At 39.2% G+C, this 19339-nt stretch overlaps 1 protein-coding gene across 1 annotated transcript in view; it reads right to left on the reverse strand.

Annotated features, from left to right (window-relative positions):
- fbxw8 (F-box and WD repeat domain containing 8) overlaps nucleotides 1–18453 on the reverse strand; it is a 142423-nt gene extending 123970 nt beyond the window's left edge. The window contains exons 1-3 of the mRNA XM_063034072.1: nucleotides 17896–18453; nucleotides 4197–4301; nucleotides 3472–3636 (exon numbers count right to left, since the gene is read on the reverse strand). Coding sequence (XP_062890142.1) covers nucleotides 3472–3636; nucleotides 4197–4301; nucleotides 17896–18336 — 711 coding nt within the window. The 5' untranslated portion in view covers nucleotides 18337–18453. The remainder of the gene's footprint in view (nucleotides 1–3471; nucleotides 3637–4196; nucleotides 4302–17895) is intronic.
- Between the last annotated feature and the right edge of the window lie 886 nt (nucleotides 18454–19339).

A 19339-nucleotide genomic window follows, 5' to 3' on the forward strand; every position in this document is an offset into this window, starting at 1 on the left:
CATTAATAAAATCTCCCATTAATAAAAACATTTCACAACATATGCCAGTGATATTAAACCTGATTCTGATTCTAGCCATTGTGCCAGTGTCATGATACATAGTGAGATCAAGAACAAGAGGTAAAGTATTGGAATACAACTATAAATTTGCTTCTCCAAAAAAGAACTTTGTGACTTATGAACAAGTGGGGCAGTTTGTCCATAAATTAAAACCGTCAACAGTAATTCAAACCAATAACAAGACTGAATTGTAACAGACTTATCAAGCATACAGCATTATTCATTTGTTTTTATTCTAATCCGTTATATCTCCCACAGATGCAGATGTGAAATGTGGTACTTAATTATTGAAAATATCCGGGGAGCTGGCAGTGGTGGCTGTGGAGGCACAGTTGGTGGTGGCGACGACTACTCTTGGTAAATATTATGCATGTGCTATTTTGTGCAAGACTTTGATTCACTGAGCAACAAAAGCTGTTTTTGTTTTGTTGCATGAGTGAGCACCATTATGAACCATCTGAGATGTACTGGCATCAATGAGGTCATTCTCCAAACATATTTTCCTGTAGGCTAAATAAGTTAGAAATTTATAGGACCAGAGAAAGAGAGCAGACTGTTTCTGAATTCAAGCTGTCACCCACTTTTCCATCTACCGCAAATTCGCTTGTATTGGCTCCAGCACCATTTAGAGATTGCGGAAAGAGGATGGATGATAGGAAGGAGATTGTGAAGGAGAGTTGCCTTTGGATTTGATTGAAAAAATATTCTAGCCCTTTAACAATTAGAGGCACTCATGCCAATCAAGAAAACATTCTATCCTGTAAACTGGCTAGAAAACAAAATAAACAAATTTGCATTCAACAGTAAGTACTTTCAAAGATCTGCATTATTGAAAGCTGTCAAAATTCAGCTTGATTGCTATTACAGAAATGGATTTACAATAGCGAATAAACTGCTGTGACACTCACAAAAAGCAAAAATCCTTCTCCACACAACCAGGCTAACAATAAATTAAAGCAGTGCATGATACTGAGGCAATGTCCCCTGACCACCTTTTGCCAGGTTCATTATACAATCTGTGCCAGTGTTCACTGATCACAAATTTGGCACTAAAGCCAGCCTCAGTTCACTGAGCAGTCAGTAAAAAGATGGAAAGATACAAGCTGAAAAGGCCATTTGGATGATTAGCTGATGAGTAACTGTTACTTATGGAATTATATCCCTTAAGGGCCAGTACCTTCAGAAAAGGAAGGGAAAATAATTATAAGAAAGGAAAAAGGTGCTTTTCCTGTGTATATAACGAATAAATTCTTCTCAGACTTCCAGCTGTGTACAAGTATTGGTTTTAACTAATGTTTCAAGGACAAACTCTGCTATCTTCATCAGGGATGATGCCTAGGCATGTCTAGTTTGGTGGTATATATACCCCCATCGTCCATCCCCCCTGATTGGTTAGTCTTCATCCAATCAGGTTTCCTCTATCCCACCTAGTTTACAATCAAGTTCCAGTTCTCACCTACAGCAAGCCCTCCATCTATTCTACCACCCATTTTCCCTATATTTCCACAGTTTCTGGAAGGATCACCAGGATCCTGAAGAAATATCAGATTAATACCATCCACAAACCCCTAAGAAAGCTCAAATCACAGCTTATGTTGGTCAAAGATGACCTAGGACTTAGGATAGCTGGCGTTTACAGGATTCCCTGTGAATGTGGTACAGCGTTATCAGCCAGACGGTCCACACGGTGGAAACCTAGATTAAGGAGCACAGGAGGTGTACCCGTTACCTGGAGAAATCGGCAGTAGCAGAACACTGCATTCGCAATGGTCATAGGATTGGCTGTGACAGTACAAAACTACTGTTGGGCGCCAATGACTTTTGGGACTGTCTGGTAGAGGAAGTCATTGAAATAAAACTAGAGAAAAAGACTTTTAACAAGGACCAAGATCTCGCTCTATGTAAGAACTGGAATTTGATTGTAACCTAAGTGGGACAGCAGAAACGTGATTGGATGAAGCCTAACCAATCAGGAGGAACAGACAACAGGGGTATATATACCACCGGATGAGACATCATCCCAGATGAAGATGGCAGAGTTTGCCATTGAAACATCAGTTAAAATCAATACCTGCACCCGGTTGGAAGCCTGAGAAGAGTTTACTTGTAAAGAAAGAATCTCAGTTTTAAAGGAGGTATTTTGGTTCTGAAAATTAACATTCAGTTTCTTAGATTTTGTTGAAAATAGCTGAATTTCAAAATCCTTTCCCTGAAACAATAGAAGTTAATAACTTTACTAGCAAGGTAAGAAGATAATAGATCTTTAAAATATTCTGATTCCATGTTAAGTGCAAGAGAAAACTCCTCCTTGGAAATTCCTACTTGGTATTATTTTGTCAAAACAATTCAAACAAATGACAACTAAAGCAGAACTAAAAAATATTGAGCAAGGAAAATAACTAATTTTTGACGAAGTGGAACATAAGATTTTGTGCTCATACAAAGTGAGAAACAAACACTTTATTGACAATCGAAGACATCTCTCTCAATAGCTTAGCACACCCTTTTGGTAAATAACTGGGGCACAAAGACTACAAAGGTACAGGGGTATTTTCTGTCTTATATTAATTCCAATCTCTGTTAGGACAAGAGTGAAGTTGCAATAATTAGTCTCAAAAGCCATTATTACAGATTGGTGAATTTGTCAAGATTCCTTTTCTTATGCAATCTAATAACTATTGTTTAAAGTTCATTTCTGTATAAAACATAATGACAGAGTACCTAAATAGCTTTTCTCTTACCCTTAATGACTATACTTGAATGAATAAAGTGGTTAAATAGAACAGTACAGCACAGAACAGGACCAGACTATTTGACCAATGTGGTTGTGAAAAACTAATGAAACAAGTATTTAAACACTTAACTAAACTGATCCCTTCTGCCTACACAATGTCTATATTCCTCCATCCTCTGCACATTCACGTGAACCTCATTAATGTGAGGCACATTAAGAGCCTCTTAAATATCTCTATTGTACTTGCCTTCAGTACCACTCCTGGAAGCACATCTCAGGCACCCACCACTCTGTAAAAACAAGTACTGTCTTCTCTTTCCATGCACCTCATAATCTTAACGATTTAATGCAGGTCTCTCCTGAACCTCTGCCTCTCTGGAGAAAATAGCCCAAGTTTGTCCAACCTCTCCTCACAGTATATGCCCTCTTATCCAGGCAGCATCGTGGTGAATCTCTTCTGCATCCTCTCCATAACCTGCACATCCTTCCTGTAATGGAGGAACCAAAACTGAATGCAAAACTCCAGAGGTAGTCTAACTGGAGTATTATAAAGCTACAACATAACTTCCTGACTCTTCAACTCTTGGTTTCGTAGAATTACACTGCTTAACCTGGTCGTGCTTATAGCTCAGTTACTAAATGAAATAATAATAGAGCTTTAAGGGATTATGGATTACCTTCCAGTTGGTACGTAATGTCTTTTTCTTCTGCAGCGAATCTCGCAAAACGGACTTCCAGCCTGTGAAGTCGCCAATATCCGCCTTGGTCTGGTAACCTTCCTTCAAGCAGTGTTTATACCAAAGTACCTCATCCTCAGCAATAACCTTCCATGTTTTACTCACCTGAGAAACAAAAAAGTTCTTTTGTCATGGAGATTAAATACTCCACATCTGGTTATTGATATGCCATCCAATTATAGCTTGAAGAAATATTACCATTGCTACATTTATGTTTACAACTTCCCAAAAAAAATCAAGTCGTCAATTAGCCTTAATCATTCATGTATTTTTAAAGACCGTTGTTTTTAAATAAATATATTTTTAATAATTAGTCCTGCAATCACATTATTCCTTAATCTAATAATTTTTTTAATTAACAAAACAAATCATGCATTTTATCTTGATATTTGTTGAATTTCGAAGCATTTCCTTTAAGTTGAAATTGAATGTACTGTGTGAATTAAAATGAATATGATGGCATCAGTTCCAGATTCACAGAGTACTTCAGCATCATTTTTCCTGTAATTTCCCCCTCGGTCTCTCACATTCAAATTCAAGACTCCTAGTATGAAGCTCCATACTAGAATGAAGGACATTCTGAAATGTTTATTCAAATATGCAAGATGGAAAACACAAAAAGGTACTTGAAATTTTCCTCATAATGTAATTCAAGTCATAGTTACCTGAGCACATCTTCCAAGTTCAGTTCTGCCAAGATATTCAAAAATTCTCAGTGCCAGCTCATATGGCAGATCAATATCAAAAAAGGGAATTTCATTTATTTCATTCTGCAATATATGAACAAGTGCAAGATTAGATCATGTAGTTTAAAGCCAATGGGTTGGATTAAATATTTAAATGGAATACAGTGACCTGTCTCTGGCTAAGTGAATTATGCCAGTGGTAGTCTCATTATTTTCCTTTTTTACACATGCTTCTTTATTCCCAAACTTGTAATGAAATATCGAATCCTTTTACAATATTTTACTTGATACTGTTTGCATATTTCAAGGAAGGCAGAATGCCCACAAAGTGTGTAATTTATAATCCGAAATCTCAAGCTGGAGTAGGTATATTTTAGCTTGTGTTACTTATCATTTGTTTGATTTTAAATTATACTAATTTGTAAAAATCCTCAGTGAATACAAAATTACTCAGTTATTTCTTAATCAGCTATGGTACTCAGCTACGGTACATCTGGGTTTTATTTTTTCCTTTTCTGTTGAAGGAAAGCAGCAATAATATACATATAATCCACACTTAGCATATCACAAAGGTAATATTTCTAATCAATTTACCAATACTTGGGTAATCCAAACAAGGATTCCACTTCAATCCAACAAAATGGTTCCCTACATACAATACTTTGGTTGATTGATGCAAATGATTAAAACAGAAGTGTCGTTAACGGAGTTGTCAAGTGATATTCACTTATTAATGCCCAATTTGGGCATCACTATTCAGTTTAACATCTCATTACTGACTTATTTCAAGCAAGGACAAAGGCACTAAATTACAGAGATAATATAAGGTGGGTGTGACTGCCTCTCACATCAAAGCAGGTTTGAATCAAGAAACAGCTTCACGGATAATGAAACACTCCTTTCTTCAATGCAGAAATAACTACTGAACACATGTGTAAGGTGCAAGCAACATTTGAACCACAAAACTGCTAGGAAGTGACCAATGCCAAAAAGAGTGTCTAGCCACATGTCCTCTAACACAATATTGCTGCTAATCATCTCCACCAATATACTGGGAGAGTCACCATTGACCAACAACTCAACTTTCACCAACAGCAGTGAGGGAGTTCAACCATCAAGGAAAAATTAGCCTATCTGACTAGTATCCCATTTAGCCAGCCTATTCAGTGGCTACATTGTAGGTTATTCACTAAATGCACTGCAGTTACTAGCCTAGACTACACTGAGAACATCTCCTAAGCCTTTATCCCCAAGAAAAACAAGGGTGCTGGTGTATGGGAACACTTGAATCTATAGGTTCCTAACAAGTCACTTACTGTTCTGAAAATATTGCCTTTTCCTCTAATTATAGGGTCTCAATCATGAAGTTCCCCAACCAAAAGCACTGTGGGAATATCTTCCATGCAGGAATAACGACATATAACAAAGTAGCTCACTAGCACCTTGTCAGAACAATTACAGATGTTCAATAAATGGCTGTTTTACTTAGTACGTCCTAAATAAAATGAATCCAACAAAAACATTAAAATATAGTAGGAGGCCATTCAGCCCTGTGAGCCAAGAATATAGCAAATACTATATTCATGCTGTTTCCCCAATTCTGTTCATGCCTTTTTTTTTGCTTTTTTTAAAAAAATGTACAGTATTCAGTGAGTTGGCCTACATGTGCCTTTGTGGTAATGTATGGGCTCATTACCCTCACCAAATAAAAGTTAGTCCAGAATATTTTACAACTTATCCTATGAATGATGAATCATTCTAGACATCTAAACTAGGGAAAGTGTCCTTCTTGCATCCTATCAGTTCAGCCCTGACAGGATTTGTAGGTTTCAATTTGACCTCCTTTCATTCTTCTGAACTCTTTAAACCTAATCAACCTAATTTCTTATCACATGGTCATCTCACCATCCCAGAAATCAGTCCAGTGACTCTTTACTGCACTGCCTCTACTACAAGGTTCAAAGTAAATTTATTACCAAAGTATATGTCACCAGATACTACCTTGAGAGTCACTTTCTTACAGGAAAAATATACAATAAAATTTTACAAAAACTATACATAAATGGATAAAGACTGACAAACACCAACAGCAAAAGATGACAAACTGCAAATAAAAATAATACTGAAAACTTGGGTTGCAATGAGTCCTTGAAAGTGAGTCTGTATGCCATAGAATCAGTTCATAGTAGCGGAGAATGAAGTTATCCATGCTGCGTCAGGGGCCTCCTACAAAGTAAAAGCAAGCAATATAAATAACAAGGTTTCGCTCCAAGATGAGCTCAATGTCTTCATGCTGGTCTTGACCAACAGAATGTGAAACCACCTTCAATAACTTCCATAGCTCCCAATGACCCTGTGATTTCAGTCCCTGAGGCCAACGTCAGACCATCCTTCTGGAAAGTGAACCGTTGGAAAGCATCTGGCCTAGAGAGTATCCTGGCTGGTTACTAAAGACCTGTGCTAGTCAACTGGTTGGAGTGTTTTGTGACAACTTAACCTCTTGCTTTGGCTTTCCAAGTTAACCATCTACTTCAAGCAGGCTTCAATCAAACCAGTGCCCAAGAAGAACCATCAATGACTATTATTCAGTAGCACTTACACCTACAGTGAAGAAGTGCTTTGAGAAGGTGGTCATGAAGTGTTTTGAGAGGTTGGCCATGAAGCAAATCAACTCCTGCCTGAGAAGTGACTTAGATCTACACCAATATGCTTACAGTCAACAGCAGATGCCGTGTCACTGGCTCTTCAATCAGCCCTAAAATGTGTGGACAATGAAGATACGTAGAGTACATCATGATGCACTTTATTGACTGCAGCTCTGCACTCAACACTATCATCCCCTCAAAACTAATCACTAAGCTCCAATACCTTGGCCTCGATACCGCCCTGTGCAACTGGGCCCTCGATTTCCTCATTTGTAGACCCTAGTCAGTATGGATTGGCAACAACATCTCCTCTACAATCACCCTCAGCATAGGTGCACCACAAAGCTATGTGCTTGGCCCCCGAGTCTACCTGCTTTGTACTTATGACTGTGCAGCTAAGCACAGCTGAAGTACCATAATTAAGTTTGCTGATAACACCACTGTTGGCAGGCTGAATTAAACGTGGTGATGAATCCGCACATAGGAGGGAGATTGAAAATCTGGCTAAGTGGTGCCACAACAACGTCTTACTCAACATCAACAAAACCAAAGAGCTGATTGTTGATTACATGAGGATGAACCTGGAGGTTCATGAGCCAGTCCTTATTAGGGGATCAGAGATGAAGAGGGTTGATAACTTTAAATTTCTTGTCGGTATCATATCAGAGGATCTGTCTGCAACCAGCACATAAATGACATCACAAAAAAAAGGCACAACAACACTTCAACTGTCGTAGAAGTTTGCTCAAATTTGGCATCTAGAACTTTGACAAACTTCCATTGACGCACAGTGACTGGATGATCATGATCTGGTATCAGAACAGCAAGGCCCATGAATGGAAAATCCTACAAAAAGGGTGAACACAGCCCAGTCCGTCTTAGGCAAAGCCCTCACCACTTTTGAGCACATCCACAAGGTGAGCTGTCACAAGGTAGAGTCCTGAACCAGTGTGGATAACTTCACTCGCTTTAACTCTGAAATGATTCCACAACCTATGGACTCACTTTCAAGAATTCATCAATATTATTTATTTACTTGGAAAGGAATAAACAGTTGATGTCAAGCCAACACCCTTCATCAGAACTGGAAAGAAAAGGGAAAGGAGCCAGAGTAAGAAGGTTGGGGGAAGGGAAGGAGTATAAACGAGGTGAAAAAGGAAGGTGGGTGGGGGAGGGGGTTGAAGTGAGAATCTGGGAGGTGATAGGTGGAAAAGATAAAGGGATGAAGAAGAAATAATCTAGATAGGACAGGAGAGTGAACCATGGGAGAAAGGGACAGAGGAGGGGAACCAAGGGGAGGTGATGAGCAGGTGAGGAGAAGAGAAGAGGTAAGGGGGGTTCAGAGTGGGGAACAGAAAAAGACTGAAGTGGGAGGGGGAAAATTACCAAAAGTTAGAGAAATTGATGTTCATTCTATCAAGTTGATAGTTACCCAGGCAGAACATGAGGTGTTGCTCCTCCAACCTGACAGTGGCCTCATTGTGGCAGTACGGGAGGCCATGGTTTGGTACGTGGAATGGGAATTAAAATAGTTGGCCACCGGAAAATCTTAATCCACATGTTTTAGGTTTTTTTCTTGCACATTGGTTGTTTACCAGTCTTTGTTGTGTGTAATTTTTTTTAAAAAGTGATTCAATTGTATATTTCTCTTCTACTGTGAATGCCTGCAAGAAAATCTCAAAATCTCAAAAGTAGTATATGGTGACATACATACTCCGTGACTCCCTTATCCACATGTCCATCCCCACTGATCTCCCACCCGGCACTTATCCCTGTAAGCATAAGTGCTACACCTGTCCCTACACCTCATCTCTTGCAACCATTCAGGACCCCAAACAGTCCTTCCAGGTGAGACAACACTTCACTTGTGAGTCTGTTGGGGTCATCTATTGCATCCGGTGCTCCCAGCGCGGCCTCCTCTACATCGGTGAAACCTGACGCAGATTGGGGGACCACTTCGTCGAGCACCTCCACTCCATCCGCCACAACAGACAGGATCTCCTGGTAGCCATCCACTTCAACTCTGCTTCCCATTCCCACTCAGATATGTCCATACATGGCGTCCTCTACTGCCATGATGAGGCTAAACTCAGGTTGGAGAAGCAACACCTCATATACCGTCTAGGTAGTCTCCAGCCCCTTGGTGTGAACACAGAATTCTCCAACTTCCGGTAATTCCCTCCCCCTCCCTTCCTCTATCCCTATGTCACTCTACCCCCTCCCCCAGCTCCCTCATGGTTCCGTCTCCTTTTTCTACTACCCATTGTTTTCAGGGCTATGACGTCAATGCTTCCCCTCCCCCACCCCTTTGTCTTTCAAATTACTGGTCTTTCAACTTAAGCTACAAGCATTCTTCAAATCCTTCCCCATCTTTCATTCTTCAGTCCTGACGAAGGGTTCCAGCCCGAAACGTCGACTCATCGTTTCTGACTGATGCTGCCCGACCTGCTGAGTTCATCCAGCGTACTGAAAGTGTTGCTTTGATCACAGCATCTGCAGATTCTTTTGTGTTTTAGGTACTTTGAAATTTACTTTGGACTTGAACTTTGATGGCTGTAGTGTAATAACCGTTCCTGAACCTTTTGGTGTGGGCCCTAAGGCCTCTGTGCCTCTTGCCCAATAGCAATAGCAAAACAAGGGCAGAATCTGGGTGGTGGGGGTCTCTGATGAATGGATGCTGCATTGTCGTGGGAGGGCTCCATGTAAATATGCTCAATAATGAGGAAAGCTTTGCCTATGATGAACTGGACTATCGCCACCATTTTCTCTAGACTTTCCAGTTCCTGGACATTGGGTGTTTCCATACCAGGCCATAATGCAACCAGTTAGGATACTCCTCATTGTGCATCTATAGAAGTTTGTCAAAGCTTTTGTGACATACTGAATCTACACAAACTTCTAAGAAAGTACAGACTCTGTTGGTTGCCTTTTTTGCAATTGTGATGGTCCCAGGACAGATCCTCTGATATACTGACAAAGAATTTAAAGCTACTGACCCTTTCCACCTCCCTTCCCTTAATGAAAACTGGCTCATTATCCTCTGTTAGACAAAGAAACCAAAACTGTGCAAAATCCTCCAGGTGTCGTTTCATCAAGATCCTGTACAATTGTAGCAAGCCATACCTTCCTCTCTAGTCATATCCACTTGATATAAAGGCCACTACGTTATTTCATTCTTAACTGATTCCATGCACCTACATGTTTGCTTTGTGAATGGTGCACAAGAATTCTCGTCTTTCCACATTAACTTCTTAATAACACCATTTAAATAACGCTTCTGTTTTCATAGCAAAGGGGGTAGTTTGACAGTTATCTACTTGATAATGCCTCTGCTGAATTTTTTGCCCATTTGCTCAGTCTAAGTCACCTTTAAGCCTCTTTGTATCTCAACACAAGTCACAATGCCATCTAGTTTTGTACCATCAGAAAACTTACAATTATTGTACAACAGATTCCAGTTCATTGGGAATGTGGAAATATACTTGTAGTAACAAAATGGAACTTGTACTATACCAGAGTGCTTTGCTAATGGTGTTTGTTCAACATTATGCTGATAGAACCCGAGTCCTTGACGAAGTGCAGACCAGCAGATGTGTTACTGGAAGAACACCAAATACACTGATTAAGCAGATGAACAGGTTGCACCCTGTCCTTGAACTGAGGGGTACCCATACTTATGCAGAAAGGAGTGATTACGTTGTCTGTTTCTTCAAAGCTATCACCGGCTCTTGTGCAGTGCTAGTCTCCCCTGGCTGCAAGTACAATAAATGCGCTTATGATTGATCCACTCTGAGTTAATTGTTGCTCGACAGGACACATTGGGACCAATACATTTTGGCCCAATTAAGCAGCTACCCCAATTAGCCAACGCTTCATGGAAATAATTTAAAAGTTACAAAAAGAAAACAAACTGAGCAATGAATGACGTATTTAAATGAAACACAAAACAAATTAGCATGCTACCAATATTACTGCAGTACTATAAAACTGTGGACTGGATCCTAATAGATATTGATGGAGGAATTCATCCATTGAACATTGCCGTGTTCTTTTGATTAACAAAATCAGCAGAGACACCTAGTGCAGATAATGGATTGCCTTCATACAATGCTTTTGATGATTACAACCTCCAAATCTTCATTTTCAAGATAATTATTATCAATACCTTCAAATTCTTCTAGTTACTAACTTGTTGAAATAACGAAATCATTTCATTTTCATTCCCAGCCATTTTTGGCACTTCTAAGTCTGAATGCTTGAAACCACAGTGAGCAAAAGAGTTCTGAATAGTCTACTGCTTATTTCTCACCTAATGATCAGTGACAAAAGTCACCGCTTTTTGAACACAAACACATGTAACTGACACTATTTAAAAACTGTTTACTCTAAACACGGTGTAGTGTCTAATGGCCACTCAAGTGCACGCAACTGACACTCGTTAAAAACTGTTCGGCTGTTTCTAGTCCCAATTAAGTGGCATAGTGCCCTAAATAAATGAAGGGAAAATGAAGGGATATTTCCTAATTGGTTTTTGTTTTTTAAAGAGTTATCCCAATTAACCAGAATCCACTGTATTTTGTTCCCTCAAATATTAATACATATTGTTTAAGCCCAAACACCAATTATGGCATTCCACTGGTTAACACTACAACTTTGAAAAAGACCCTTCATACCTATTTGGTCTCTTGTCTAACATTCATGCGAGCACATTTCTCCCTGTACCGTGTGTTCTAATTTTAAACACTAACCCTTTATATTGGACTTTACAAAAGGCTTTTTGAAAATCCGAATACATGACATCCATTGGTTTTCCATTATCTATTCTACCAGTTCCATCCTCAAAAGATTCTAGTAGATTCACCAAACATGATATCCTTTTCAGAAATCCTAGTAACTTCTTTAAAGGCACTGATATTTTCAAAATGTATTGCTACCATGACAAATGCTTTTTCCTCATTGCTGCTGACACTGTCGTCTCCTGTTTTCGTTCTCTCTTTTGTATTAAATAATGGGGTAAGATATGTTCCCTTCCAATCTACACATCCACTGCAGAAACTCTGCAATTCTGCTACATAATAACAAATGCACTTGCAGTTTCAAAGCCGGTCCCCATTAACATTCTGGGATATAAATTAAGTGGCTCTGGCAGTTTAATCAGTATTCAGTCCTTCAACTTCTCCAGCACTATTTTCTTAGTAATGCAGATTTCCTTTAGTTCCTTGCCTTGGTCCCCTAACAATTCTGGAAGATTGACTCACTTGTGGTCTTCCGAACTATTTGTTTTACTGCTTGGTCTTTTCCCTGTTCCCATTACGAATGATGCCATTTCTGATTGCAGGGAGGAAATCTTTGAAATTGTGGAAACTGCAGCAAGGCAAGGGTTAAGATAATGTCCAGGCATGCACAGAATGCAAACAGTGTGCAGTTAGCCCCAGCAAGAAATGTCTTTTTAAGAGCATAGCTTCTCTTTGCACAGTTGGGGACTGGAGCTATTTGGCTTACGGAGACAAGCTGAAGAATGCATGGCACACACACCAACTAAGGGACAATTACTTTACTAACCTCAAAGCATTATCAGTTGTCAGCTTGTAGTCTCTATAGACTTTTGACACCTGTATTGTGAATGGTGATAGAGCAGCAGTTAACATGATGCTATTACAGCTCTGGGTGCTCCAGAGTTCAATTCTAGCGCCGTTCTGTAAGGAGTCACTGTACGTCCTCCCCGTGGAATGGGTTAGCTTACTCCGGCTCCCTCCCACAGTCCAAAGACATGCCAGCTAGGTTGACTAGTCATTGTAAATTGTCCCGTGATTAGGTTATGGTTAATTGGGTTTATCAAATGAGGGATGAGGGATTTAAATTTTATTGAAACTGCAGAAGTAGGGCTAATCTCAATGCAGGGAAAGAAGGATTAGGTGGAGATCAAATTCAGGCATTCTTAAGTATTATCTTGACTAAATAAATAATTTCCATTGGTAAGAGCATCAGTAACCAAAGACCAAAATTAAACTAACTAACAACACAGTTAAGGAAAAGAGAATTTTTTAAATGGAACAGGTTACAAGCTATAATGCGCTGACTGAAACGGTGGCAGAAGTAGATTTAATAGTCATCATCAAAAGGGAGTTGGATACATTTTTGAAAGAGTCATGGGAAAAACCATGGGAGTGAGACTAATTGGTCAATTATTTCAAAGACTAGCACATCTCCTGTACCGCAAAATGTTGATTATATTTAGTTCTACTTTTTACTTTGAATGGTGTTAAATACGGTACATGAAATATTTATTTAAATAATGGCAAGTTCAAGATGCATAAATCAATTTCATGATGGGGAAGTTACTTTACAATTTGCTTTAAAATATCATTTATGGCAGCTCAATATTTTGACTGTACAGTATATTGAATTCTACATTATTCATTGGTACAGAGGTGGAGAATAGCTTTAGGCCCAATGAGAGTGCTTCATATCTTCAGCACTGAAAGTGATTTTTGTTGTGTACCTAATTATTGACCTCAAAGTTTATTCGCCCGTTCTAATAATTTAAGACATAATTCCACTTAATGTAAATTAGTAAACTCTTAAATTAATGATTAGTAGCTTCTATGCAATTCAATGAAATAAAAACTAACTTAAGCAAGCAAAGGAAGTGAATGCTTTACTTAACGCTAGTGAAATATGTTCAAAAACATTGGAAGGAAACTGAAGGGGTGAGAATTTTGAGAGAGAAATTCACATAATGCATTGAAGGGATTTCTGAAAGTATTTTACATTTTTTAAAAAATCACTTTTAGGTGCAAGTCTCAATGTTGGGCCACTGTTTACTGCCCATTCTGAAATAGCTTAGAGATGCTGGTGACAAATTATCTTTATGAACCATTGCATTCCTTCTAGTGCAGGTACTCTCGTGATGCTGTAGTGTGGAGTGTTTTAGGACCCAGTGACAATGAAGAGACAGTAATCTATTTCTAAATCAGAATAGTGTACAGTGGTGCAGACCAACACTACAGATGCTAGTGTTCCCTTGCTTTAGCTGCTTGTCTCTCTCGTGCTGCAGGTCACAGAAGATGATATGAAAGTAGCCTAGACATGTAGCTTCGATGAATTTTGTGCAAGTCACACATTACTATCCAAATACAATCATGTTCCTATAATGAGTACCTGAGTGTGCCAAGGAGGAGTGAAAGGAGAATGTCAGAATTGGCCAAATGATAGAAAATAATATATTACCATAAATTATTTATAATGTTAATTTGTTAACTTATGTTTATCTCACAAGCGCCTTAATATCCAAAAATCTTTCAATCTTTTTTGAATGCAGTCAAGGCGTGAACCCCCATTGCTAACCCAGCTAAAGAATTCCAAAGGCTCACCACCACTCAATGAAGAAACACCTCCTGGTCTCAGCCTTAAATGGTCTATTCATCAGTTTGTGACCCCTAATTCTAGACTCCTTAGACAGGGATACTACCAGGAAAAGCACTTTAAGAATAAGGTCACCTCTTATTCTTCTAAAGTCTTAAGAGAAACCTAGCCAACTGAATCTCTCCTCATATGGCAATCCCACTACCCCAGGAATAAACCAGATGAATTCTTATTTCACCCCTGCTATGGCAAGTATATTCTTTTGTAGACAAGGGGACTAAAACTATGTACGATACTCCAGATTTGATCCTATAAGTAACAGATCTTTACTTTTGCACTCAGACCCTCTTTGAATAACATTTCTCAAGCTCACTTCTTATCGTTTAAAAAAATGCTCGGCATTTATGTATTTTCTTCTATCAGTCAATAACCTCATATTTTCCCACATTGGAGCCCATCTACTATGTAGTTCCCCACTGAATGCACTTGTCAGTATCTCCCAAAGATTCTTCGTGTCCTCATCTTCACTCAGCAATGTATTATTTGGTCACTGAGTGAAGCCTTGGATATATACTGTAAACAACTGGGGTTCAAGCTCCAACATACTTGATACAGAACACGGAATAGAACAATACTGTACAGGCCATTTGGCCCACGATGTTGTACCAACCAATATAAACTTACTCCGAGATCTATGAAACCCTTAACTCCTACACAGTCCATAATCTCCATTTTTCTTACATCTGCTCACCTTATAAGTCTTTTAAATGTCCCTATTGTAACAACCTCCATCAACACCCTGGCAGTGCAGTCCAGGCACCTTTGTCATCTCCTCTAAATTACCTATTATTCACCTTAAAAGATGTCCTCTGATACTGGCCACTATGCCACCCAGGATAAAAGGTGCTGATTGTACAGTCTTTTCATGCCTCTTTTCATCTTGTACACCTCTATCGAGTCAAGCCTCTCATCCTCACCCAGAGAAAAAAAGCCCTAGCTCGCATAACCGACATACTCTCTAATCCTGATAAATCTCTTCTGCGCCCTCTCTAAATTTTCCACATCCTTCCAAAAATGAGGCGAACAGAACTGAACACAATACTCGAAGTGTCTAACCAGAGTTTTATAAAGCTGCACCAATACGTTGTGACTGTTGAACTAAATCATCCGAGTGATGAAAATCAGCACATCATACACCTCCGTAACTACCCTATCAATTAGTGCAAGGATCTACGGACTTGGACCCCAAGATCCTCCTGTTCCTCCACAATGCTAAGAATCCTGCCATTAACCTTGTACTCTGCCTTTGAGTTTAATCTTCCAAAATGTACCACTCCACACTTCTCTGGACTGAACTATATCTGCCACTTCTCTGCTCATCTCTGCATCCCACCTACATTTTGTTGCAACCCACGACAACTTTCTACACTATCCACAACACCTCCAATCTTCCTGTTGTGGTATATGCATTTCCCTGCCATCATCACTAGATACAGCAATCAATCTCTATCAATTAATCTATGATAAACTGAAACCAAGATACAAGAGATAAAGTCAATGAGAGCTTTGGGAATCTGTTCCTGTCTTGCAGGCTACACGTGGCACTTCTTTTGTCAAAGTTATATAGTATACTAAAATGTTATTTTTCTGAGATAAATCAATATGAGCTGCTTCCCTATATAATTTACATATACTATTATTATATGTGTATGATTCTAAGTGTGAAGCATTCCAGCAATTCTTTGAACTTGATAGGCATGGAAGTGAATTTGGAGCAGTTTTAGTCAAAGAATATTTTAAATAAAATTCTGACCCCCTGTCAACAAACTTCCTATTTTTCAGGAATTATTTATAACTCAAAAAATCTACTTCTTTATCCCCATTTATCCTAAACATGCACAAATGAGAATGTACTTGGAATGTCAATCATCTAAGAGACTGGGACTACTTATGTAATGGACAAAATACCTCAAAAATCCACCAAGGGAGAAAGAAAAACACAAAGATTTTCAGATTTCCAGCAAGCTGTTTTGTTATCTCACTCATCTTCCTCTACTCACACCTCCTCCATATGGAGCAGCTCTGATTAACAAACCTTCACCATCTTCTCATTTGGCACCACTACTCCCTCTTGATCCATTTCCTTTTGCTACTCCTCCACCTTCTCTGCAATTTAGACACATGGTTTTCTAACTTTTCGAAGTTTTGCTGGAAGATCAACCACCTAAAACATTAACTCTGTTTCTCTCTCCACGGATGCAACCTAGTCAGAGTATTTTCAGCATACATCATTTAAAAAAAAAATTAGATATATATTATCTGCATTTTTTTTTGCTTTTCAGTTACAATTGTTGCCATAGTTTAAAAGCCTGTATAGTAACATTAATTTAAAACTGAATCCCAGAATCATCTGAAAAACAATGAAATATTGAATTTTAGTTATACAAATATCTCGCCTAAAAGTATGATTAGAAAATTATGCACTTAAAACTTCGTTACATTTCTGCCACCCTACCAGGAATCAATGCCACCACAAGTGCATCAATATTTTGAAGGTTTAAAAGTTAATATTATTTTCATGAATGCACTATAAATTACAGACTGTTATTAATGGAAAATAATATTTAAAATTCATGCAAACTTTGCATACATTAATGATGCGATTCAAAATTATATTTTTTTATAAATGTTGTACGAGGACTTACAGGTTAAAAAGAACTGAGCTTTCTCTGCAATCAACTTCCTGATAGCTCAAATATTTTTATCAAATTTTTAAATGCAATGAAATGATCCAATTGAATAAAGCCTCTTCTTATCTTGTTCAGCTAACAAACATTGATAACATCTTATTATACTTTAATTGTTAAAATAAATTCTGCACTCTTAATTACTTAAACAACAATCTGTCATGACTAATTTCAGATTTTGAGAACTCTTATTTTGATATGTTGAATAAACATTAGTAACCCTGAAACAACAATTTAGATGAATCCGGTGTACCCACTTCTAACTCCAATATCTTGGTTAATCTCTCGCAAATAACAATCTTCAATTAGTTTTATGACTTGCCGCAGAGCTTTCGCACGTGTAATGAAGTGGCAGTAACTGTACCCCTGGGATCTCTTGGTGGTTAGTTTCTAATGACTTTCACTCTCACATACAGCTCAGTTTCTAAACATAATTTTCCGCTAGTAAGTAGCATTTAGAAGAGAGCACCACTTACAGTAATTCGAAAATTACAGCTTCTGAAATCGTATCACGACTGTCAGCTGCGCCTCTGACCTTAACTCATCAGTGATCAAACAGTTTGACTCATGGTACAATACAACCACAAACAGCCCCATCGCTCTGAGCTTCTCCCCAGGTAATTCTTCATCATCTATTTTCCTCGGTTCTCTTGATCGCTAATCACATACAAATCTAATAGCATGCTCACAACGCGACTGTGTATTTCTTCATAGTATTAAAGAAGAACGCAGCATAAATGCAATAGACAACCTCCCAGAAAACAAAACTCCGAGTTCAGTAACAACCTCGAATCGTATATAAAATGCTAACTGAAGGGAAAGTCGACACTTAAGTGGATCGATTATCTTATGCAAACAATTAAATGCCGGTTGCCTGTAGCGATGAGAACAGCAGCGGGAGGAAAAAGCCGTGGGACTTACTAAGTCACTGATCAACTGATCTAGCAGGCTCTCCTTCCTGCTGTCGATGCCTGCCGAGGCTTGTGTGATTCGGCCTGCGGGGCTGCCACGGTGTTCTGCCGGCCTGCCCGACCCTCTGCCGTCACCAGCCAGAAGCCCCCTTCCATGGCGTCCTTCCCTCTGGATGCGGTCCCTGAGAGGGCTGGTTCGCCCCTCCAACAAACTCTCCGCTAGGTAGAAGTAACTGGGGGGCGGGGGACTCTGGCTCGCTGGCTGCTCCGGCCCAGGCTGCGGGTTCTCCTTGTCCCCGTGGTAACCGGGCCCGGGGTCCCTACAGCGCCGCCTCTTACTGCTTCTTTCCTCCCAAATTACGCCCGTGCTCTTTCCCCTGTCGGTGCAGCCGCGGCCCGCGATTTCGTCCTGCCACTGCTGCCGAAATTTTTCCAGATCCTTATCGCCCATGGTCCATGACAGCTAATTTCAAACTGCAGACACCGAGTGGCGTGCCCCGCTAGCCGGGGACTTCCTTTCGCTGCACCTTTCCCCTCTGTCCGCAGTCCATCTTCAAACCGCACCGTGTAGAACTCAATGCGTTCAAATTTAGTTCCAAAGAACGAAAGTACCGAGCAAATTATATCTGGATCTAGTGTCCCTACCAAATGAAATTTGTACTTGTGGTCAAGCGAGTTAAGGAATGTTCACCAGATTTTGAAGAGTCATCGACCTGAAACATCAATTTTCTTTCTCTCTCCACAGATGCTGCCTCTCCTGTCTTTCCAGTATTTTGTTTTTTTTTAAATAATTTCTGAATTTGAACATTAGCACTTCTTTCGTATTTTTTAATTCACGAGATGGCAGAATTGCCATAAGAGGAAATTGTGCCTATATCCTTGCGAATTTGGAAGAACATGAGGTGACCTGATTGAAATACACAATGTTCTTATGGACGTGTTATATTTAATGACATGTCTCAGAGAAATTTCACTTTCTGCAGATGCTGCCTGACTTGTGAATTTTTTTCAGCATTTCTGCTTTTGTTTTGGATTTACAGCACCTGCAGATTTTTAAAACAAAATTTCCATTCTGATGGGCTTGCATTATCCCTAAAGATACTAAAATGACATGGTGAGGAATCATTGAGAAACACCAGTCAGCAGCCATCATCCAGGACTGAGATGTGAAGAAATTTCTGATTATAAATCTATTCGGATTTGTAGTTTTACTGCAATGTGGTATATTCCCCAATTTTGCCCATCCATATCTCATCATCTGCTTTAATTTGCGGTAAAATGCAGTAGTCTCCAACTGTCCTTTTATATTAAAATCACCATGAAGATCTTCAGCCAATTATTCATAATCAGAGAATTTTATAGACTGATGGCGCAGATGAAAAGGGCCAAGTGCTCCATTATTGCTTTTATCTTTTAACTCTTTTGTAATTCAGTGCCTTTGCTTGCAGTTTCTT

Source organism: Mobula hypostoma, chromosome 27 (assembly GCF_963921235.1).
Source record: "Mobula hypostoma chromosome 27, sMobHyp1.1, whole genome shotgun sequence".
In the NCBI taxonomy this organism is placed as follows: domain Eukaryota; kingdom Metazoa; phylum Chordata; class Chondrichthyes; order Myliobatiformes; family Myliobatidae; genus Mobula; species Mobula hypostoma.